Source organism: Sinohyriopsis cumingii, chromosome 6, assembly GCF_028554795.1.
Source record: "Sinohyriopsis cumingii isolate HCF-2022 chromosome 6, ASM2855479v2, whole genome shotgun sequence".
Taxonomy (NCBI): domain Eukaryota; kingdom Metazoa; phylum Mollusca; class Bivalvia; order Unionida; family Unionidae; genus Sinohyriopsis; species Sinohyriopsis cumingii.
The window spans coordinates 81695267-81720249 of NC_142966.1; the positions used below are offsets into that span (position 1 = coordinate 81695267).

The 24983-nt window shown below is 38.4% G+C and overlaps 1 protein-coding gene across 1 annotated transcript in view; it reads right to left on the reverse strand.

Annotated features, from left to right (window-relative positions):
* LOC149797326 (uncharacterized) overlaps window positions 1–24983 on the reverse strand; it is a 67239-nt gene that overhangs the window by 35478 nt on the left and 6778 nt on the right. Inside the window, exon 2 of the mRNA XM_089962051.1 lies at window positions 15446–15808. Within this exon, the coding sequence (XP_089818177.1) occupies window positions 15446–15808 (363 nt within the window). The remainder of the gene's footprint in view (window positions 1–15445; window positions 15809–24983) is intronic.

The window sequence follows — 24983 nt, forward strand, 5'->3', positions numbered from 1 at the left end:
CGGCGTACAGCCTCTTGCGAGAAAGTCAAGGCGATTCCATCGTGTTTGTGGAAGGCATTCCTAAAGAAGACGACGGCATCGTCTCTGACTCCCGTCTAACCCATTTGGTCATTTTCGACGACATGTTAGGAGAAGACGAAGAAGAAATTAAACTGTGGTTCACGCGCAAAGGGCATCACCGCAATGCCAGTGTCGTTTACATCACCCAAAATTTGTTTCAACAAAGTAAAGCCCATCGCACCATCAGTCTCAATGCGCATTACGTGGTCTTGTTTAAAAGCCCTCGAGATAAATCGCAAGTGCAAGTCTTAGCCAAACAGTTAGGAACGCCTTGGCTGACTCAGGCGTACGACGATGCCACTCAAACGCCACACGCCTATTTACTCGTCGATTTGAAACCTACGACTCCCGAGGATTTGCGATTTCGTACCCACTTGTTTCACCACTGGTGCCAAGACGGAGGGCCTGTCCTGTACACGTCTCCGTCCTCGACTTCATTTCACTCCCCATAAAAAAATCTATAAAAACCTCAGACCCTTCTTCGTCTGTCTCACACAGTGCGAACATGACGTCCCTTCAGTCGCATCTTCCCGTCAAATTGATTCGTGCCTTGTATGGCATCAGTCGAGAAAAAAATCCACAAACACGAGCTCGTGTCTTAGAAGCTAGTCTCAAAGAAGTCTTACGATGGTTCATGGTGACGCCACGTCAATTACTCCAAGGAATCATTCAGATTCCTCATCAAACCAAACGCTTTTTTGATCGAAACAAAGTCGCTTTGGTCCAACTGGCCGATCCCCGCATCGACACTCAAACCAAAAAACAAATCATTTTGAAACCTGGAGGGAGCGGTACTCTAGGAGGGGTCATCATTCGCTCACTCTTAAGATGGGATCCTAATGCCCCCAAAGTTATACCCAAGACAAAAGTCCAACGAAGCCCCAAGAAGAAAAAGACCAGGTCCCCAAGAAGAACTTCTCCAGTGGCAGGAGCCTCCTCTGACCAAACACCACCACCACCCCGGAAAAAGAAAAGAAGCCCCCCAGAAAAAGAAAAGTCCACAGAAAACTAGTCGCAAGAGAGGCACTTCGGCCAGGACGCAACCTTACACTCGCAAACCACGACCTGCCACGGCGGTGACTGCGTCTCCTGCAGCTTCACGTTTGTCCACTTCTCCGTTAATGACACCCAGAACTGAAGAGTACTTGGAGACGTTGATCACACCAAGAACTTCTCCGTTGATGACCCCCAAAAGAACTTCCCCAGTGGCAGGACCTTCCAATTTAGTGGCAGTGGCTGCTGCTCACAAAGTACCTTCTCCCAAAATCAAAGTTCAAGAAAGATCGGGCATGTTACAAAGTTTACTGGATTTGTCCAAGCAAGAACTGGCTCGATTTAGTCCGTTACGTACCCCTGCACGACGTGTCATGCCTGTCCTCAAACTAATACGACGTAAAGACAATCAGTGGCGACACGTTCCAGTATAAAAAAGGCCTGTGACCAAGGCGGGTATCAGTGTTTTTTGGTGCTCCTGAAGACTCAAAGATGTCACCCTCCAGAAAACCCCAAGGAAAGAAAAGGAAAGGACTGCCACCACGTTTAGCCAAACATGGGGACATGTTATCTGTCCTGTCCAAAGCTTCTCCACCCCTACGAAAAAAACTCATTCAAATAGCCTCCAAAGAGGTCATCGATACCGTCTGCGAATGTTGTTTGAACGTTTTGAAAGGCACGATCCCTTTGTCCAAACACCAGAAACAATGCTTAGGCAAACATCGTCACGTTCTTCGCCAAATGGTTCAAAAGAAAATTCCCATTCGTCAAAAAAAGAAGATGTTAGTGCAACGTGGAGGTATTTTACCTCTCTTGTTAGGCCCCATACCGAAAGGAGTCTTGGGAACCATGTTGGGAGGACTGGTGGGAGCAAGATAAAAAGGCCTCGGAAGTTCCAAGATCTCAGAATCGACCCCTGACAACCCCATGGAAGGACGAAAACTAGCTTTAGTGCCTTACAAACGATGGATGGAATACCATCGGTGGCAAGAACAACACACCCCGCATTTACCTCCCAATCCCCATTTGAGCGAGATGTCCCAGTTACAACACGAATTGCAGTCCTTGATGGATCGCCAAGATTTGTCCGAAACAGAAAAATCGCAAAAGTACGGTCAACTTTTGCAACGACTGCAACTCTTTCACCAGAAAGCTTTAGACGAAACAGCTCTACCCACTCTGAAAGATTTTTTACGACCTTGATGAAAAGTCCAGCACCATCACCAGTACCAGTACCAGTACCACCAGTACCCGTGACCAAGACAGAAAAAGGAGAAGAGGAAGGGTTTCAAACTCCACCAGAAAAAGTACGCAAGTTAACAACACCACCTACCTCCAGAATTGGATGGATTAAAAAGATGATGGCCACCCCTTCTTCCTCACAAGAGAAAAAGAAAGTGAAGACAGAAGTGAAGACAGAAGTGAAAGAAGAACCGATATCCCCCGCTCAGACATCCTTCTCCTCTTCGACACCTATTGCTGGCCGCACACGCAAAGCATTGCAATCCAAGAAAATACCCCAAGAGAAAAAGAGTAGCATCCTCCAAGAGTGGGTGTCTTATTAACACACCAATCAACACAAAAAAATGGAAAAAGTCTTAGCCAGCATTTACTACGATCCCTCCCATCCTGCAGGTTACGCAGGAGTTCAAAAATTGTATCGTGCTGCCAAAACGCGACTGAAAAGTCTCCGTTTACCTCAAGTGCAACGATGGTTACAAGAACAAGCTACCTACACTTTACACAAACCCATTCGACGCAAGTTTGCCAGAAGTCGCACCCGAGTGGAAGGCATCGATCATCAATGGCAAGCCGATTTAGCCGATGTCTCTCATTTGGCCAGCTACAATCGTGGCTACAAATATTTGTTTTGTGTCATCGACGTCTTTTCCAAATTTGCCTGGGTCGTGCCCTTGACTTCCAAATCGAGCAGCGAGTTAGTGCGAGCCCTGCAACGGGTGTTGAAACAAAGCGGTCGTCACCCTCTTCGATGGCAAACGGACAAAGGCACCGAATTTCTGAACCAAGCTTTCCAAAAAGAATTAAAGAAACGTGACATTCATTTTTTTACCACCGAGAATCCCGAAACCAAAGCGAGCATCGTGGAACGTTTTCAACGCACTTTGAAAGAACGCATGTGGAAATATTTTACGCATCACCACACTCTGAAGTACATCGACATCTTACCGCACCTGGTGCAAGCGTACAACCAATCTTACCATCGAAGCATCGGACGTGACTCCCGAGAACAAAGTGTTGGTGTTTGAGCGCCTGTTTGGTACGTCCCCGACGAGGGCTGTCCCCAAGAAAAGTGGAGAGTTGGCCGTAGGAGATTGGGTGCGCATTGGCAAAACCAAACGCACTTTCGACAAAGGTTACTTACCTAACTGGACAACCGAATTGTTTCGCGTCACTGGACGAGTGCATGGCCGTCATCCTGCCGTCTATAAATTGGAAGACATGAACGGAGAAGTGCTCAAAGGAACGTTTTATTTGCCCGAGTTACAACGTGTCACCAAAAAAGAAGACGACGTGTACGACATCGAAAGCATTCTCGAACGCAGAACCCGTAAAGTGGGCAAACGACGTGTCAAAGAAGTCAAAGTACGTTGGAAAGGATATCCACCCAGTTTTGATTCTTGGATCGACGCTTCGCAAGTCATCGACTATAAAAAGAAGTGACCATCATGCCCTTTCACACAGCAGACGCAGCTACGTCGACCACTCCTCCTTCACCTAGTTCTTCTGTGCAAGATTTACAAAAACAACCCTTGTGGGTGTGGTGTGGAGAACGTGTGCCTAAAACGCAAATCGTCTTTTTCTGCCAAATCTTCGTGGTGTATTGTGTCATCGGGGCAGCCATCGCCAATTTGAGTTTGCAACAAGGAGACAAACAATTGTGGACCATTTTATTGAGCAGTTGCATCGGTTACCTGCTTCCTAATCCCTCCCTGAAATTCACCTCGAACGGGAACCCCGGGAACCTTGTGTCCAGTGCCAGTGCCAGTCACCACTTCAATCACAACCAGAACCCCATTTTAGACGGAGACACGCCTCTGACGTCCAGTAACCCCTCGGACAGCCACAGAACTCTGGAATTATGAGTCACCAAAACCAATTTTACTTAACTTTACCCAGTGACAGTTCCATGGAGGTGTTTCCCAAGAACACGTTGTGCTGTTACACGGCCAAATTACCTCAGGCCATCCAGTTAGATCACGAAGCCCATTGGGAAGTGGCTTTAGTAGAAATGATTCACCCGACCCAAGTCCTCAATGTCCTTCCCAATCAAAATTTTTTTGATGTGGAAGTTCATGACGAGCAAATGCAACAGTGGATGGATAGCAATGTCAAATATGACAAGAAAACCCGTACACAAAAGTACACCACCTATCACTTGTTCATTCCCCTAGGCTATTATTTTAGTGGTCAACATTTGGTCAGCACCATAACCTCCAGGTTTAATGTCGTGTTTCTGAAAGCTTTGGAGCATGTCAACAAAAATGTCACCATGGAGTACCACAAAGCAGCTCGTCGCTTCTTGATGAAATTTGAACGGAGTAAAATCCTGTCCATTTTATTTTGTCCTGAATTGTATGACATGTTGGGCGGAGACATGGACATGAGAAAGACCATGATCAAGAAAAACGAATTACCCATCGTTTACGACAACGAGTCTTTTAGCAAGTTATTTCGTGCCCCGGTAGAACTGAACCAAGGACTGAATTTGATGTTCGTGTATTCCGATGTGGTGGAGTACAACGTGGTGGGACACACCTCCGTACCGTTACTGCGTGTCATTCCTTTCAAAGTGGATTCTGCCACGAACACTGACGAGGAAGGTGGAAACACTTACCACGTCCACCGCGAATTTGTCCATCCTCACTATTTGCCTGTCAGTAAGTCGTATTTGGACACGGTCAACATTGCTATAAAAGGAGATCTGGGACAAAATATTCCATTCACCAAAGGAAAAGTCACGGTGAAACTCCATTTTCGAAAACGGTTCTCTCACGACTCGTAAGTCATGTATCCAGTGTACCGAGGGGTTGCTGAACAGCGAGGACACGGCTTAGGAGATATGTTAAAATCGGCCTTTCGTTCGGTGGCCCCGGTGTTGAAACCGATGGTGACACGCGGATTGCACGCCTTGAAAGATGCGGCACTGACGCAAGGCAAAGAATTTCTCCAAAATGTCATCATCGACAAACAAAACCTTAAAGAAGCCTTCATGAGGGCAGGCAAAAATGTCTTGCTGCAAACGGGCAAAGACATTTTAGGCCAACGAGAAACACCTATAAATGCCCTGCACGCTACCGAGTCAGGCGTTCAGCAAGGACAAGGCAGAAAGAGACGACGAAGAAAACACCCTTTCACCAGACTTCAAGCGAGAAAGGCCAAGAAAAGAAGAACCGTTCGAGACTTAGACGTTTTCGATTATTGAGAAAAGAGACAAAAAAATGATGCACCGAGAATCTTGCGCTTGTTCCAAGACGGAACTGGATCTGTTTGCCATGCCCCCCATGATGATGACGATGCAAGAATCCCAGTTAGTGGAATTTCACCCCGTCTCCTCACTGACCGATTCCGCTCCCATCGAGTATTGAAATCAAAGGACAGCCCGAAGATTACATCGATCTGAATAACTACTTGTACCTGAAAGTCAAAATTCTAGATAAGACTGGAGGTGCTATAGACGATGAAGCAGTAGCTCCCGTCAACAATTTCATGCATTCCTTGTTCAGTGGAGTGGACTTGTATTTGAATAACATACCCTTATCGTGCCTACCTGGAAAATCTCTTGACGTACAGAATAGATGCCAAGAACACTCATCTCAATGCCTGTGTGGTATGGGAAGCTGACGAACCTACCAAGTTTGAAATATTGGACACTGATGAAAAGAAAGACAACAATGATGGATTTGTAGAACGAAGAAAGAGAATCACGGGAGCCGACACAAGTTTAGAACTGATGGATCGTTTGCATTTGGACATGTGGTTGCAAGAAAAGTATTTGCTGAATGGGGTGGATGTCCGCCTGAGACTGAATCGTAGCAGTGCCGCTTTCCATTTGATGGCTGATAGTGACGGTTACAAAACCAAAATCCTAGAAGCCAGACTCTACGTACGCCGTGTGGAAGTGTTACCTAAAGTGGGAAACGACATCAGTCAGACGTTGAGCAGAACGACCACCAAGTATCCCATACGACGCGTGGAAGTGAAAACCTTCACCATTCCCAAGGGACAGCGATCCATGATCGAAGATCATCTGTTCCAAGGACAGTTACCCAAACGTTTGATCGTTGGTATGGTCGAGAATACAGCCTTCAACGGAGCTGCGGAAAAAAATCCTTTCTACTTTCAACACTTTGGCGTGTCCAAAATCGAAGTCAGTCGCGATGGCAAGACCTTGTGTACCCGACCTTTCGAACCTGACTTTAAAAAGAAGAATTACTTGAGATCGTACTTGTCCTTGTACGAAGCCACCGGACAGTTAGGAACCAATACCAGTCACGGTATTACGTACGAGGATTATGCAGGAGGCTACGCTTTGTGGGCTTTCGATTTCACTCCAGACCAAGGCAGCGACGAGGGACATTTCCACCCTATAAAATCCGGCCAGATTCGTGTGGAAATTCAGTTTAAAGACAGAGACCCTGATGAAACGGTGAACGTCATCCTGTATGCGGAATTCGATAATACCATAGAAATCAACAGTTTGAGAGAAGTCATTCTAGATTAGTAGAAACCATGGAAGACTGTTATCCCTCTTTACCTAGTGAAGAAACTTTTAGTGTTGCATTGTTGTTAAAAAATGTTAGAGTTGTTGTTGTTTAGTGTTAAGTAATTTTCGAATAAAAAATGTTGTGTTTTGAAAAAATTGTTTGATGTTATATTGTTGGATTATTGTTAAAAATGTTAGAGTTGTTGTTTAGTGTTAAGTGATTTTTGAATAAAAAATGTTGTGTTTTGAAAAAAATGCCTTTGTCTTTTGTTTAGCTATAAGAATGTTGGATTGATGCTCTTTCATTTCTTACTATCCCTCTCATGACACTCACTGAACGTTGCGACTCAAAAACCGTGTGGGGATGTTTTCCTTCACGTCCGCGCTTTGACTTTAAGAACCGGGTTGTTTCCAGTCTAACCATCCATTGTCGACTCATCCTCCTAAGAAGATGTGCTCCAAACTAGCTAAACTCAACGAAGCCTACGTGAATTTGCATAGGGTCAGACACAGTCTGATACCGAAGCCAGAAGAAATAGAGAATGTGAGAATGTTAAAAATCACTGAAGACCTGATAGAAGAGCTCTTCAGAGAAGAAATGAACAGGGAAAAAGAAGAATGGACAGAGAAGTACAGACTTCAGAGACAGCAGCAACAACAACAACAAGAGCAGCAGCAGCAGCCTGAAGCTGACAGAGGCTTTGTCGATTGTCGTATCGACACCAAAGAGCTCTTCTTCTCTTTCCGAAGAAGCAGACCTATCGCCAGAAAGTCTATCCTCAGAGGACATCGCATTCTTAGAAACTAGAAAGAATGCCATAGCAAACAAAAAAAACCCAGCCCTTTTCAGGGCTACCCAATACTCTAGAAAAGAAATAACAATCGATTTGCCAATGTGTGTAGGTAGAGTAGTGTGAAAATAAACACTAACTCTTTTTAAAAAAAAATGTGAGGGTATGTGTTTGTGTGTTTGTGTTTGTAAGTGGTTAAGTAAGTTGGTATGGATAGTAGATTAAAATGATGTCTTTTTTTTTTTTTGGTGTTTGAGGTGTAAATTTGGGGTTAGATTGGATTGCTTTGCGTATGTGGATAGTCTATTGAAGTGATTTATAAAAAATTTTAAAATAGTGATGGGTAGCATAAAAAGTGAGTGAGTGTTTCTTTTAGGTCCGCGCGTTGTTGTCTTTTGGTCATGATGTAGGTAAGATCAATTTTATGTTTTTAGGGGATGTTTTCCTTCACGTCCGCGCTTTCACTATAAATTGAAACTCGTTCGGCAGTCCAGCTACCCTTGTTGATTGATCAACACCAAAAATGAACACGAGACTGGAGAAACTGTTGGAACTTCATGTGCATCTGGAATATGCCAGAACTGGCCGCGGAAGCCATTGTGGATGAGGGAAGGATAAGAGAGGAGGAGGAAAGAAGAAACAAAGAAGAGGAGGAGAGAAGATATAAAGAAGAAGAGGAAAGAAGATACAAAGAGGAGGAGAGAAGATACAAAGAAGAGGAGGAGGAGGAAAAGGAGAGAAGAAGAAGAAATTTCAGAATCCCACAGAGCGAAAATTGGGATTCTGAAGCGACATATCCTGCCTCTGCTCTCTCCCCCAAAAAGGTAAAAAGTAACTGGGGGACAAGATGTGTATGTGGCGCTAGGCCTGGAAGGTGCCACCATTAACCAGGTGTCCATGAAGTTCCAAAAAAAAAACAGCCCTTTTCAGGGCTACCCAATACTCTAGAAAAGAAATAACGATCGATTTGCCAATGTGTGTAGGTAGAGTAGTGTGATTATAAACACTAACTCTTTTTTAAGATAGTGTGAGGGTATGTGTTTGTGTGTTGGTGCTTGTAAGAGCTCAGGTATGTTTGTGGGAATAGTAGATTATGGGTTTCTTTATTGTTTCTTAGCGTAGGTGAAGAGTATAGTTAGGGTTCTGTAAGCGCTCACGTACGATTGTGTGGATAGTAGATTATGGATTAGTTTATTGTTCTTAGCGTATGTGTTTGTGTGTTTGTGTTTGTGTGTTTGTGTTTGTGTTTGTACCCGCTCACGTACGATTGTGTGAATAGTAGATTATGAATTTGTTTATTGTTCTTAGCGTATGTGAAGAGTATAGTTTGGGTTTTGTAAGCGCTCACGTAAGATTGTGTGGATAGTAGATTATGGATTAGTTTATTGTTCTTAGCGTATGTGTTTGTGTGTTTGTGTGTTTGTGTTTGTGTGTTTGTGTTTGTGTTTGTACCCGCTCACGTACGATTGCGTGAATAGTAGATTATGGATTTGTTTATTGTTCTTAGCGTATGTGAAGAGTATAGTTTGGGTTTTGTAAGCGCTCACGCAAGATTGTGTGGATAGTAGATTATGGATTAGTTTATTGTTCTTAGCGTATGTGTTTGTGTGTTTGTGTTTGTGTGTTTGTGTTTGTGTTTGTACCCGCTCACGTACGATTGTGTGAATAGTAGATTATGGATTTGTTTATTGTTCTTAGCGTATGTGAAGAGTATAGTTTGGGTTTTGTAAGCGCTCACGTAAGATTGTGTGGATAGTAGATTATGGATTTTGTTTATTGTTTCTTAGCGTATGTGGAGAGTATAGTTTGGGTTTTTATTATATGAAATGAGAAAGTATAGTTTGGGTTTTATTATATGAAATGAAAAAGTAGGGGGATGTTTTCCTTCACTTTCGCGCGTTGTTTGGTCATGATCTAGGTAAGATCAATTTTACGTTTTAGGGGGATGTTTTCCTTCACGTACGCGCTTTAAGTATAAGAACCCATAGTATTCGTCGTTCAAACCATTCTGCAAAGGATAAAAAAAGAAGATGGCTTCTAACCAAATGGACAAAATACAAACATTACAAGGCGTTTTAGACAACTTAGGAATGATGGAGCAGATGTTAATAAGACTGGTTGAAGACCATTATTCCTATAGTCCCCATCGTGTAAAGATGGAAATTAATAACTTAAAAAAGGTAAAGGACAAGATTAGTGGTGTCATGAAAGAAATAAAGGAGGAGAAGGAGGATGAAGAGGAAAGAATAAGAATAAGCAAATGGAACGAAAAGATTGAAAAAGAAGAAGAAAATGAGAAGAGGAAGAAAGAAGAGGAGGAAGAGAAGAAGAAGAAAGAAGAGCAGGAGAAAAAGAAAGAGAAGAAGAGAAAGAGTGTTGGAGATAAAATAAGAACTTGGTGGAGATAAAGAAGAAATTAGAAGCAGAAGAAGAAGAAAACCCAAAGGCCCCTTTCAGGGCCAGCCATATTTCTCGAAAAGAGATAGCCTTTCCATTGCCTACCCCTTTTTTAAATTTAAATTTAAATTTAAATTTAAAAAAAAATCCCATATTCAATTCCCCTTGTCCCTAGACAAACCCAAACTCTATTCCCATCTTCATTTCCCCTTGTCGCTAGACAGACCCACACTATAGTTCCATGTTAAATTCCCCTTGTCGCTAGAGTGACCCACGATTTTTCTCCATGTTAATTTCCCTTGACGCTAATCTGACCCACGATTTTTTTCCATGTTAATTTTCCATTGTCGCTAGAGTTGCCCAAGGGGTCTTGTAATGCTAATTCCCATTGTCGCTAGGGTGCCCCCATTTACTACTCACACACACACACACACACACACACACACACACACACACACACACACACACATATATATATATATATATATATATATATATATATATATATATATATATATATATATATAGAGAGAGAGAGAGAGAGAGAGAGAGAGAGAGAGAGAGAGAGAGAGAGAGAGAATGTTAGTACGGTTTCATTTGAAGGCATGAAAGCAATAAATATTTTACAGTAATCCTATTAAAGTTAAAAAGCAGAAATCCACCATTTTCCAGGTCCCTGTAATAAACTCTGGATATAATGTAAGTTTGGTGTTAATGCATCATTGTGATATTTTTATTTTGCACGCACCTTGTCCACCCACCAAATTAATCTTATAAATAGTCCTTATGTTTATGTAATTCATTCCAATATGACATGAATTATGTTTACTCTTCACTCATATTGAAAGCAGTGAGCCCACCGTAACTCTATATTTGTGTGACATCTTATCAATACATATGTATTAAATGCACACATTATGACAAATTACTTTCATTAAAAGTATGCATCTGGTGTTAATTGATCGGTTAGGACTTGTATACCCAAATGACTGTATAAAACGGACTTCCATACTTGACAACAGACACATGATGGGTGAGATCTCCTTGAAATCCGCATTAAATTCAAGCTATCTAAAGACTATGTTTTCCTGAGTTCAGCTTTGTTTTTGTATGGTTGGACTGCATTAACAGAAGTTTACATGTATCCCTATCATCCCTCAGATGTATCCCTGTCATCCCGCAAACTGGACGTCCTCTGAGGATTAGTCCGTTTGTAGACCAAAATATATCGTGCCAACATGGTGACGTCAATTTTCACGTTAATACACATTTTATATGCTGTATTATATGGTAAGAACATCTTCCAGCAAAGCCTAACCAAATATCGCATGTTCCTTTGATTGATTATTGAACCTTTTATCTCAAAAGGAAAACTTACATTTTCTGTCTTAATAATGTTAATTTTGTTATGCGTAGAATGAAAGTGTTTAATCTTACTTTTATCATCAATGTTATTCTACGATTGAGTCATGTGGCTATCTATGATATTATGAACCTCTTTAGATTCAGTCTGTGTCGTTTCTATTAAGATTACAGATCGTGTCACAGTGTAGTCATGATGTTATATATTTATATTTTCTTTCCCTTTCTTTTCTTTGTAAATAAGTTTATATGTATCATTTATAACCTTGGTCTCTTCATTATTCCTGTTAGGTTCTCTCCATGCAACACGCTGTGTCTGACAGAAATCCGCGTACTTGTGTTATCATGTTTAGAAGCCAATACAGATTAAAAGACAGACTAAGGCCCTTTGCATCGAAATCAATATTCACTTGTATATGTATAAGTTAATATGTTCATCAAGTAACATTTGACATGCTCTAAATGCCAATTAGGTCCGACTTTCATATTCATATAAGTGGGACATTTTGGTGGTCACATCAATAGATTTATACCATTTTAACTCCCAATGTTTTAGTTTTTCAAGAAGAGTAGCAAATAACAAGATTTTTGAGCAGGCCATTTTGATTACAATGTTATAGGTCGGATCAGCATTTTTTAAATTTCCAGCAGAAACATATTTCCAAAGGGTTTTTATTGAAAAACTCATGTCGACATGACCATTAACGCAGGAGAAATAGACAAGCGAAATAAAGATGGATGTCAAGACGGCTGTTTAGAATGTTTTATTCGGGTATTATTGCCATACTTTAATGAGTTCTTTTCTTCTGGTTGTATGGACTAGATTCTTTAATATTTCGAAGGCCGGCTAAAACCAAAGTCACTACCGTCCTGTTGCATGTCATTTAAATCTTCACTGTGTAGGACAGGTACAACTAAATCGACTGTACGATTAATAGGGCTATCTCGATCAATATACTGCTTTTACATTTTTACATGACAAGGATTTTTCTGTTTTACTCCACCCGTCTGTATTAATCATATAATTCGAATCACTCTCTTTTTATTTTAAAAGGAAAATAATAGTTAGCCTGAAGAGGATTTTGATATATTGGCAAGAGAGATAGAACTTTGTCACCAGACTGAGAAAAAAATTCTTTGTAATTTTGTCCTACTTTACTTTCATTTTTGACTAAATAACCTAAAGATTAGTTACCTCTACTTCACGATCACAGACATAATTAAGAATATTAACATCGGATTCGTCTGTTAAAAGAAGTTTCTCTCTTAACAACTTCGATAGTCCAAGGACAGGATGTTCCAAAACGGATTGAAAAGTAATCAATTCTGCGATTTCATAAGTATTACACGATGTACAGTATATGAGAAAATCACGTTAAAATTTCCGTCAATTAATGATAGGTATTTTGACTCCTAAATGACCAGCAAATAGAGGGCATGGGCTAAACGAAGCATTTCCTGTCTATACGACTAGAAATAACAACGCGATAGCTCACTAATCACTCGTCTTCACCGGGTACCTCATGATGTTTCCATTTTATCCTAAGGAACACATTTTTCGAAAAATTTTAAGTTGGAAATTAAATGCAATAAGTTACGCTCTCTGAAACAAAAACAAGAGGTCTCAGTATCTTTTTCCAGTGAGACGAGAAGTGATTGTGGTATATAACCCTGCTTAGAAATAAAAGAGTGTGTGGTGAAAAGAAGATCAATGGGATCAATACGATTTGTTTCATCAATACTTGCAGCAAGAGCGATCTCATCAAAAGTCTGACCAATAAATGTGTCAGCTAACAATTTCCTGATCAACTTCATTCTCAAGAACTCCTTTTTTCCATAGATCTACTAACTACACAAGCAGGGCGTAAATCCTGGACTTCACTTTTAATAGGATCAACCTTTTGATTCAAACAAGGCGTGCCAGTTACAAGTAGAATAACCACAACTCTATCTCCAGCTAAGTCATTGTCTAGCAATAAATGAGCACCATCAGTGGACAAAGAATTAACAATGCCGATAGTCACTGGTCCTGGAACTAAGTATGATGACAAATTGATGTTATGTAGTGGAATTTGAATAAAGCCGCAATCTACTCCCTGTATAAGAATACTTTCAGAGACAAAGATAAAGTACCTGAATATGTGTATTACTTAGATCCTGCCGATAATAATACTTATTGACAAACAAAACTGTGTAAATCTATGAATAGTCATCAACTGTTCAAAGTGTCTGCATGGTATTCATCAGGATGGCGTCTTGAACTCTTCGACTGAGTTGCCTAACTTTGTCATAATATGTATCAATCTTTTCAGGTCTACACAAGGGTTTGGCTATTTTCCGTTTTGTAATTTCTAAATCTCAGTCGATATCAACACATATATCTTCAATGTACATTTTTTGACCAAATCATAATCAATCTTTCCTCCTACTGACAATGAATTATAAACTTCACGAGCTTTGGAAATAAGTACACTATGTAGTACCAAATCCAGTACTCTCAAAATGCGGAACCTATTTATCTGGTATCAGTGGTTGTTTTTTTCGTGTTACTCCTAGTGCATTATTTTATATAATTTTTATACTTTTTTCATAGCTGTAATGTGTACAGAATATATGTTTTTCCTTTTGCCCACGTGACTTCAATCTGTTAATATCATTATATTGCATAGGATCTAGAAATAGATGTTTATGTTTGTATTGACAATTATTAGTAATAATCTTAATAATAAAACCTAAATGGTGCTTATGGCATAATTTCTCAGAGGCTGATGATATTTCGACGTTTCTAGAAAAATTATATAACCTCCTATTGGTCGTGCTAGGTAGCAAGAATAGGTGAAATCGACGCAAAATGAGTAATACGTTCTGTCACGTGGGGCCTATTGCGAAATTTTCTTTTCAATCAATAATTTAAACAGCACATATTTAATTTCCTGTTTTAACAAACTTAACTTTACGTCCGAAAAGGATTAGTGGTTGGCAAGTTCCAGCAACTCATCTTTCTTTAAACACCCCAGCCCTTTCTGGGTCAGATTAGAAACAAAAATATGCAACCTAGATTGCATTGTGAACGCTTATTGGTTTCACTATTTAAATTCACAAGACCAGGGACAAAGAAATTTACAACATAAAACGAATATAAATTTCAAAATATTATAATTTCACTGTAATATTACTAAAATTGGTATTTAGGACGAGCCCCCCAATTTTTTACGCGTCACTGTCATAAACTAAGTAAAAGAAAGAAGTAAAACCAACAAGATTTGTACAATTTAACAAATGACTTAATTAAAATAGCTATAAATTGAGACTTTAAGAGGACCTTTCAGTGCTATGAATTGAATCCAAAAATAATCCTTAAAGTTCTATTCAAGTCTCAACAGAAACTGATGTACCGAATGAATTTCAGATCCTCCAAAGTACGTATCGCATTGGCACTGTACAGACCTCCTTTATATAATTCACAAGAGTCCCAGAATAATGTTTAAGTGTATTAAAAACTTTGTAATTCTAACGAATAATCATAAATAAGTTCATAAAACTTACACATAATATAGATTCAATCATGTATCAAGAGTTACAAAATTATATAGATTACGTAACACCATAACACAATGATGAAGAGTTTCATGTATATTTGGGAATTTATTTTGGTGTAAATTACTTTTCAACGTTCGATCAATGCACATACATAGTGGAGCATATGACATTGTATCCCATATTAATTTCGGTTACATATTTTCATTTGAGTTGCATATGTACGAAAAACTAGTATAAAGAATGATCTCAGACTTTCACAGTTGGTATTCCCACTGGACATTGTACACTGTACCATATTAATGGTGTGTGGTTCATAAGTGTTTGCCATTAATAAAGGAATCAGTATTCGCTATGCATATTGTCGAACACACAAGGATACAAAAACACACACCTATTGAGGGGGAGAACTTAATCACACTTTTAAAGCCAGAGTTATACGTACTGTTGTTATCCATACAAAGAATAAGACAATGAATGGCATCACAAAACATATTCGTCGTAAGACACGCATACAGATATATAAAGATAGCTATCACTACTGATATCAAAATAAAAATGGACACATGAAGACACTTACCCGAAATGCATTTATACGCCAGGTAAACGTACTGTTCCATATCAGTTGTCCTGTTACAATATATGCTACTTGATATAGTTGCCCTGTTTCTTTCACAGATCTTCCTTCCAGAACATTGTTTATACAAATTCAAAGTATGTAACTCAGAGAAATTTTCTTTGCAGTCACTTTCGTTGAAATAACAGCAGCTGTCTGCGTTGTTGCAACTGCCGTTATTGCATCCACTGTTATATTTATGCCGATATTCTGCTTTCATTATACGTATTGATCCACTTGAGCAGTTTAAATTGTAGAAGGAACAATTGTCTGGACTGTAGCATGCCGTAATACTGTGAATGTTACTTTCGTTTGTTGATGCCTTTGCTGCAAAGAAATGTCCGTTTTGAATTTCCTTGCTAAAGATATATCACAGTTCTACAGCGTATTGATATTCCAACCTCATTATCTACATATCATTGTTTGAATCTCAGTACAGCTTTTAAGTTTTGATTGTATTCAAAGCCAGATACCTAGGAAAAGCAAAATTTGAACGGCAGTCTCATTTGTATATATGATGATCTTCTTTTGCAAACAAGCATGCGCAACATAAATGATTGTATATAATTCGAGAAAAGTACTTCGTCCAATTGTAAACAAAGCTTAAATGTTATAACATCAATTCAGTTTACTCACTTTGAACGTACGGGGTGAAGAGAAGAAACGTGATTGCGCAGCGTTATTATTTTTTTGTAACTATGTTAAATCTCATCGAAAATAAAAGGATCTGAACCATAATATTTTTTCACGAAATAAGATTTCTTCATGTATCATTCATAATAACGTTTGTTTCTCTCGTATTTAATAAAATTACATATTTGTATATTCTGTCTGCTCTAATAAAGTGTTGAATGATAATAGTAATTATTGCTACTAAAGTGTGGAATATAATATAATGAATGTGGACTTCAGTTAAAAAGATGACTAATGTTAATATTCAAAGCATAATCATAAACCCAAGACATACTGAAAGCTTATACAGTCACTTTAAATTGAGTGGGCCTGGAATAATATCTCAATGGCAGCCGTGTCATTGTACAATGATAAGTTATAGACTATTATAGACTATAACAGTATATCAGTAAAGAGAACCAAGATGGTCAGATAATAAGTACACACTTTCATTAACAGGTATGCTTAGACGCAAGACCACGATGCAACCGCCACTTGGTTTATCATAGTTAATTCTCACTTGCATTCAGTTTCTATTACTTGGCACTAAATTAGCGGGGATAATGAGATATTGCACTCGTTCATTGGTGCGCATTATGACGCATTTCGCCCTGGACAATTTGAGAACACTGAAGCCTGTGGAAATGATTTGAGTGGTCTGCAGATGAATACAGCTTCCATTACAATTATGTCCATTCACCTGGTATTAAGAAGAAAATATGGGGATTTGGTTATAATGTTAAATAATTCTTTAAATGTGCTAGATATTTAGGGCATTAATCAAAATGATAAACATATGTGTTTCTGTGCATTTAGCGTAGTCCAAGGAGGGAATCGATTTAGCGCCCATTTCTTCTGTATGATATAGCTAATCCTGTGTTGAAAGTACCCTTAAAAGTCCAAACATATCAAAACAATCAGTGTGTTAATGGCTGCAGCTTTGTGCACCATTTGTTTTCTTATTTGGCCATGGTCAGTTCATAAAGATGCTTGCAATAACTGCACATTCACCTTTGACATCTAGATATGATGTCATTTTGATTTAGTTAGGATTTAAATGCATGCATAATCAATGGAAAATAAAGGAAGATGATATGGTGTAAAGCGACTGGATGATGTACACGATTATTGCTCGAAGATGATACTTTAATGTTGTGTGACTACTTCAAAACATTTGGAAGATTGTATGGAAAACTACAAGATAGAAACAGTTCTATAGTAACGTTCAACGTGACTAGTTCTTAACATGGATTTAAAGATATCAGGTGTTGAATAGACCTTCGACTTAATATGATATGTTCCTTCTGAGAGTTGAATTTGTGCTGGAATTAGTACGATTCCACACAGATACTCAAACTAAAATAACTAATACTAATTGGAAATAGATGGCAAGATAGAGATTGATAGCTACTAAGAAAGGAAAGTGTCAAGGTTATTCATGTACTAAAAGTTGAATAGATGGGTATTTGCCACAATCTGCTAGAAAAACTTGAAGACAGCGATACTGGTGGCACATTAAATGTGTATTTGGGTGTATCAATACATCCCCATTATCAGTTTAAGGACTACACTTTAGCATAGGGAACACTGTTAACATGTATCTTCCTTGCAAAATATATAGTTTCATGCGAACAAGTGTACAAATAATGTTCAAAACCAATTTATACATGTATAGAATAAAATTCAGCATGTATGTATATATATATATATCGACATTTTTGGTAATATTTGTTCACGACTCGAAAATGTTGTGATTATCTATAAGGAGGATATCACATAGCTAATTTTTGTATAAGGGTATAGTTTCTATTTTGAGATCCTAAAAAGTGAATGTAGTTTGCATATGATCTATAAATAGTTGTTATCAAGGTTATAATTATAAAACTGTTTACAATTTTGGGTTATTCCCATTGGATAGGTTGGTCAGGTGGGTTCTTAATTGACGTGGATTATTTTCTAAATGTCACGTAATACTGCTGTATACTTGTATATAAGGAGAACTCACCAATTAATTAATTCCTATTTCGGATTCCTATTTAGGATTCTTATTTCGTATCTCCAAGTCATGATTTCAGTGTTCAGATGTATTTAATGTTGCGTTCAGATATAATGTGAGAGGAAAAATTGGTTTCTATCATTCATTGGAATTACAAAGCGCTCATTGGACAAACAAAAATATTCTGCGAGTATTGTGAACTTATTCAAAAGAGTTTCTGACAATGCTATTGTGATACATCAGGACTGTTGGAAGGTCAGTACAATCATTTATCTGGAATTCATTCGAACCATTCGATTCCTTAGGAGGTACGATAGAACGTTAGGAATTATTTTGGTTTTAATTGTTAATACTGTAACTTCCTCTTGATGTTTTATTTTATAACTTTCTTAATTAAATTATTTGCTACGTTTTTCAAAACTTAATAGTCTTGCTTTTTCTTTTACTTAGTTGATGACCATAGAGCTGTAACAATAAACTGCATAAAGTTTGGAGTGTTACATACAGTTAGATTTGAAACTTAGAATAATACACGTAATCATTGTATTTGAACATCAGACTTAGCAAAAATCCTACACAGAACTCAATACAAACAAATATGAGACAAAAAGCAACAAATGTATTTAAGAAAGGTTTTTCAAAGTAATGAACAACCATTTACTTCTTCCTGTTCATTCCTTTACCTTTATATTGAACCATACTATGTAATAGTAATGTACAATTGATATTGTTCTCTGTAAAGTCTGTTATTGTTGACCATGATCACTATGAGCAGAACCAATTAGAGAAAGTTCATCGTCATTTTTTTTGCATACTTATCCACAAGACCCTGCTCTCATTCAATTAGGTAAGTGTATTTAATCATTCTGCATTGAACTCTTCTATGCATCTCGTGTACTTTGAAAGACTTTTGTCTTGTTCAATTCATCTTTTCTCAGTTCAGGGCAGCTTAAATTACCTTAACATAAAGCTGCTTTCTGCAAAAGTAATACCACATTAGCTTTTGGTCCTCCAGTAATAATAATGTGGTCATTATGTTATTTACCTAGCAATATAAATTAAAAGGCTTGCATCCTCAAAGCAACAACTGTGCTGTATTTGTGAGAACAAATGCTCTAATCCAGTAAATAAAATTATATCAGAGTTAGGTTCAGTACTAAAGTTGAAACAAATAAGGTAGATTTGTTTGGAGAATTATTTTGTTGTGGTTCAATTGTTGTGATAATATTAGTTAAAATAAGCAGCAAAAACACGTATACTCTGTGGTCGGTTGCGCTGTACAGCGTCATCAGAATGAATTCGAAATATTATTAAGGTCATTAATTTCTAATATATTAATGTTACAAACAAAATGACGTTATAGTGTGATATCGTTCTGGGACGTTCTGGTTACAGTTTTATGTGTGATTTTAAATGCATAAATAGCGTGGAAAATGTCATATAAAACAAAATCATTAAGACAATTAAAAATTATAACAGCATATATATATATATATATATATATATATATATATATATATATATATACATACATATATATATACACACACACACACACACACACACACATATATATATATATATATATATATATATATATATATATATATATATATATATATATATATATATATATATATATATATATATATATATATATATATACAAATATATATACATACATATATATACACACACACACACACACACACATATATATATATATATATATATATATATATATATATATATATATATATATATATATATATATATATATATATATATATATATATACATACATACATATATACATATATATATAGAGAGAGAGAAGGAGAGAGAGTTCTTTCATTAAATATGCATATTTCATTTAATATTATGAGGTTATGATCTGACGAAGATTAGACATTAACTTAAAAACATTTACATATGTCTGAGAGAATCTAAACGGTGAATCCAATATGTTTAATTTAACAAACCGTCCAATTCCGAAATAATATTTATTAATGCCCTTTTTATTCAGCTACTGAACAATTTTGAAGATTGAACAATTGTAGAATAACAGATATTATAATAATATATACTGTTGTCGACATAATTTGGTTATATCTCTGTGAATGGGGTATAGGAACCAAATCGTGACCGAGGAAATCAAAGTCACCAGGGAAGGCAAGAAGACAGTTTCGATCTGGCCACAGGACAATATCAGATCGTTTGTCAAGAGCTTACTGGAATATAAATTCCACGGCCATGTTCAAATTCACAATTCCTTGACCTTTATGCAGTAGTTGGTAAGATTTTCAGTGATCAGCTTGCTGCTAAATTATATACCGAAAACAATTCCAAAGTTTAGTATAGGAAGAACCTTCAGATGCAGCTCTATTATTTTATCTTAATCGTTATTTACCTCGCAGTGTCATCCAAAGAAATCTCATAAGTGCATCAACATTTTGTTAATGCCAAAGACGAAATTGCCCTTGAAGATGCCATTTACATATTGACCACGTGGTATTTTGAGACTCGGAGATGTAGGCGAATTTATGATGGTCAAATGAATGACGCGCGTGCTGCATCTACTTTATCTCTTTTTGTCCAGGATATAAAACAAAACTATCACAGAAGAAAATTAATAGCTAGCGAAAGAGAGACGAATTTGTTGTCAGAGACCAAATGTATCCAGTACGGATTAAATGACGTCACGATGCGTCCATTTTCACAATAATATCTCAGACATCGCCTTAGGGTTTTACCGGTTTTGACATTATCTACTTCAATAATGCATACCCGCTTACCACTGTGATACGTGGAGTTTAATTTATGAATAACCAAAACGAGAAATTATTGGCTCCTTGTATTTCGCTCATTGTGACGATAGAGTCGCAGTTTTCAACGACGATGCAATATCGTGAACCAGAATGGTTTTTCTTGACCTAAATGCATATTTTGCAGCTCCACATCGTGCACTCCCACCATTGTGTTTACTCGCCGATTATTTCTCAACATAACCATGTGTGCGTCTACTGTGTCTGTATAATCCTTGCATCACAGAGAATATAAACGTATGGACATTTTATATCACTATAGAAGCAATCAATTAAATAATCAAGGACAATACATTGTCTAAAGAATGTTTACTATCGCTTGACGAGTTTCACATACCTGACATTTCAACAACAAACCAAACAGCTGGTAAAACACAATGAAGCCAAAACCCAACAGTGTGCTTGAGATAATAATAAGACCGTCTGATTGCAGTAAGACTCATTTGTCGTTAAACCTCGTTATGAGAATGTTACGATGGGACACTAATACTTGGTTGCGCCAATCTCAGATGATCAGGCGTGTTATAACGTCCTGCAAGACTGCAACGAGGCCACCGAAAACATCGATCGAAGGTGACGGTAACTTTGACGACATTATTGAATTCATCAACAACACCGATGACGCACAAGCTATTAACGACAATGATGGCGGTATTAACAACTTGGTTGTGTAGGACTTGTTGCTTGAGAAACAAATCTAATCCAGCATCAATATTTTCTAAGTATAGACATAAAAAACGACCTTATCTATCTAATTCAACAACATTCCAAAGTCTTCAGTGACAAAGCCAATATGGTATTCGTCTTCAACAGAGTAGACTCACACACGCTTAGAAATATTCATGTCACATGGCTTTCGGAAAACGTGGATTTCAATGACATTTTTTCACATGCGCAAGCAACCCAACACGGATTTGCTACAATCTTGATGGTATCTCCAGTGGGATACCTGGTTAGCATTGATGAAATATACGTGAGATTAATCACAACGACTTAAAGATATACTTGGTAAATAAATATAAATACAATGAATAAAAACAAAGGGCAGCGAGTGATGCTGTACGAGATCAGTTACAGTTGCGTCAGACAACGAGAGATGATCTCATTGCGGATTCGAACAAACGTCAGACAATAACCCCGTTGATTAAGCCGTCTAAGAAAATCGCAATGCCAACAGGAGCAACCGCGCAGGCACTAAAGCTTTTTTCCTGGGGACATCGAAGCAATTCGAGGTGCCACCACAGTTGTGCCAGAACAAAAGCAAAGAAGCTATTGTTGCAACAGAACGCGCTGAGAAATCAAGATCCGGAGCTCGCCGTCAAATCGGTGATATCGCTGACACGTTTGCAGTTGAGTAGCAACGACCAGAGTATAAATCAGAATTGACCACAAAACCACAAGTGTTTAACGCGTACGCACGCCAGTAAATTTTTGAAAACGCACCTAATTTTGTTGTAAACGAGTTTGCCATAAAAGGTCAACATTTATTACCAAGAAGAGGTCCTAAAAGTGTTGATGAGTGGCACAACTGAGTTAATCGAGAGTTAACATTAAAGAGTCTGGTATTGGATAAGGATGGGAACAAGAAGTCCAATGTTGAGTGGCTTACATTTATTGAAATGGTAAAAAGACAGTGACCTCCACGTCGATTCAAGTACCACAGTAGTGCCTTCTGGTTCCACGCATATCGCACGCAATGAAACTTCGTCGTCAAACAGCAAACCGGTAAGGGAATCCGTGGCCCACGGCCACAACAGTGTCCCGATAACATTATAGGATCGGCATCTGAGTTGCATGCGCCCAAACGTGCTGGCTGATGTCTATTGATTAGAAAACTTCATTGGGAGTTTTTGTCCGGGCAACATTTCCCACAAAGAAGCATCGGCAATCTGTAAGCGTTTGTACCCTAGAGGGGTCATGGACCGACATGTATATCTCGCACTGATCCATGAGGTGATAGACGACATGAAAAACGACGAAAGGCGATTAATAGTCTTATTTATATGGTCTTGATAACAATATAATTCAATTGACTGTGAATAATAACATATTAATTTCAGGAATTGATAATATAATAACAAATACCGCTCTCATTACCATCAGGAAGGTGTCGGTGTCGACAACGAGGTCGGAATTTGATGTATGTCATAGCTCGATTATAGCGCCGCCAGGTAGCATACTTGAGACAGTGTTTCCTCAGCTGCATGTATTTACAGTTGGTCCTACATTGGTCCGGCATCATTTGGTGGGCTACCATCCAATTACACACTTGCTTTGGCATGGAAACGGAATCGTCGCTGCGCCTAAATGGCATACTGTAGCAATTCCTGACGGTGCTTACGAAATCAGAACAATCATCTGAATTTCAATGGTGAATAAGCTCGATAACAGGAACATATTATAAAATTGTAATTACCGTCCACTAGCCTACATGAACCTTTGCGATTGAAACATCCACTGAGGTGTACCACGTCTAAATTAGTGCATCTTCGATCGTGGGTACTTCTCCAAATCGCGATGTATGTCATATATAACATAGTATTGTGTCCATCACATAGACGATGGCAGTAAATCAGAGTTTCAATGCTCTCGATTGAAGATTGAAGATTTATGTCCGGTGGCACCGGTGTCGCCAAACAAGGTTATATTTTGTTGAGGTTTTCCACGAACTTCTCTCCGGGAGACTTAATACCTGTGGTACAATTGTACCTTGAGAAAATATCCTTTGTCCGTGTTGCTGTTGAGCATGGCATAGGTAAAATGTTCCGGCTTTATCCAGGCCAATTACTCTACCTGAGACAGCCCATCCAAACAATTATTGTCGTCTATTTAAACGATGTAATTGGACTCTTTTTCCGGATCGTAATCGGACACGTACTTGTTGTTGGCGACTGCGTGCCTGTGATCACACTAATTACTCTGCGTATTACATTCTTGACAAAGTTGAACATGTCGACGTCGGTAAACAAATCTAAAGTGACTCTGCTGAATTTCAACGCGGCGTCTCACGACAGCCCCGACGCGTAGTAATGTCAGCAAGTATCAAGCCCATAATAATTCATGAACAAGTCCCTTGAATTTTCGAAACCCGCCACGAGCAGTAAGACGTCCGTGGTCAGATATAAATCTTGATAATCTCCCAGCATAATCTGCTTTCGTAATAGAAGAATCAGTGAGAACGCTGTAAACTCTTCTTTGCACAGTAGCGACGTATCCTCGAACTTGTTTCAGTCGTTCATGTAAGCATACACATCTTTCCGCCTGACGTACTCGGCATTGTTCCTGTATATTTCTTGGATGTATCTAAAGAACTTCGTTGTATCTACCAGACTGTCCATTTAGTTAAAAAGAACGATATGTAAGTTTGCATGTTGTTAGGAATGCATGTGATGTTATGATGCGATAATTAGCCGAACGATTTTGCGTTGAGATGTGAGTCATACGAGCAGAGTGTATTCAACACCACCGGAAGAAAATACGACTTCTTTATTTTCCCGTGTAGTAACAATTATCCTGCACAAGGTTAGTCCCTACCACTTTTCTTCAGTGGTTACAATGGACGGCGCGGTCGCAATCAATTTCGTCCTGTTGGTCAACATCTCGTGCGCTTGCAAAATGGCGTCTATATTATTTGCAATATTCAGCAGATCGAGCACGGAATTTACCGTACAATTAGGTCATTTGTAAAGCTTCACGTCTGTGCTATAATTTTCGCTGATACTTACGATAGTGGAAGTGAAACAAAACGGCACGTATTCCTGATACGGAACCATGTTGTTGCTGCTACCGTTGTCGGTGCTAGCATCGTTAGCAACGATTTATGCACCGAAATCGGTATAAGCTAAAAAGGAATTCTTGTCTTGCAGTGAAAATATAGTGACGTGACTTTGTTTTTTTTCTTCAGCGGTTTGGTCGCCATAACGTTCACGCAATCGTGTCCATGATATTGAATTTTATCCTCTACGGTAAAGCCACCCAAACACTTTCTGGAGAAAAAATCAAATCAAAC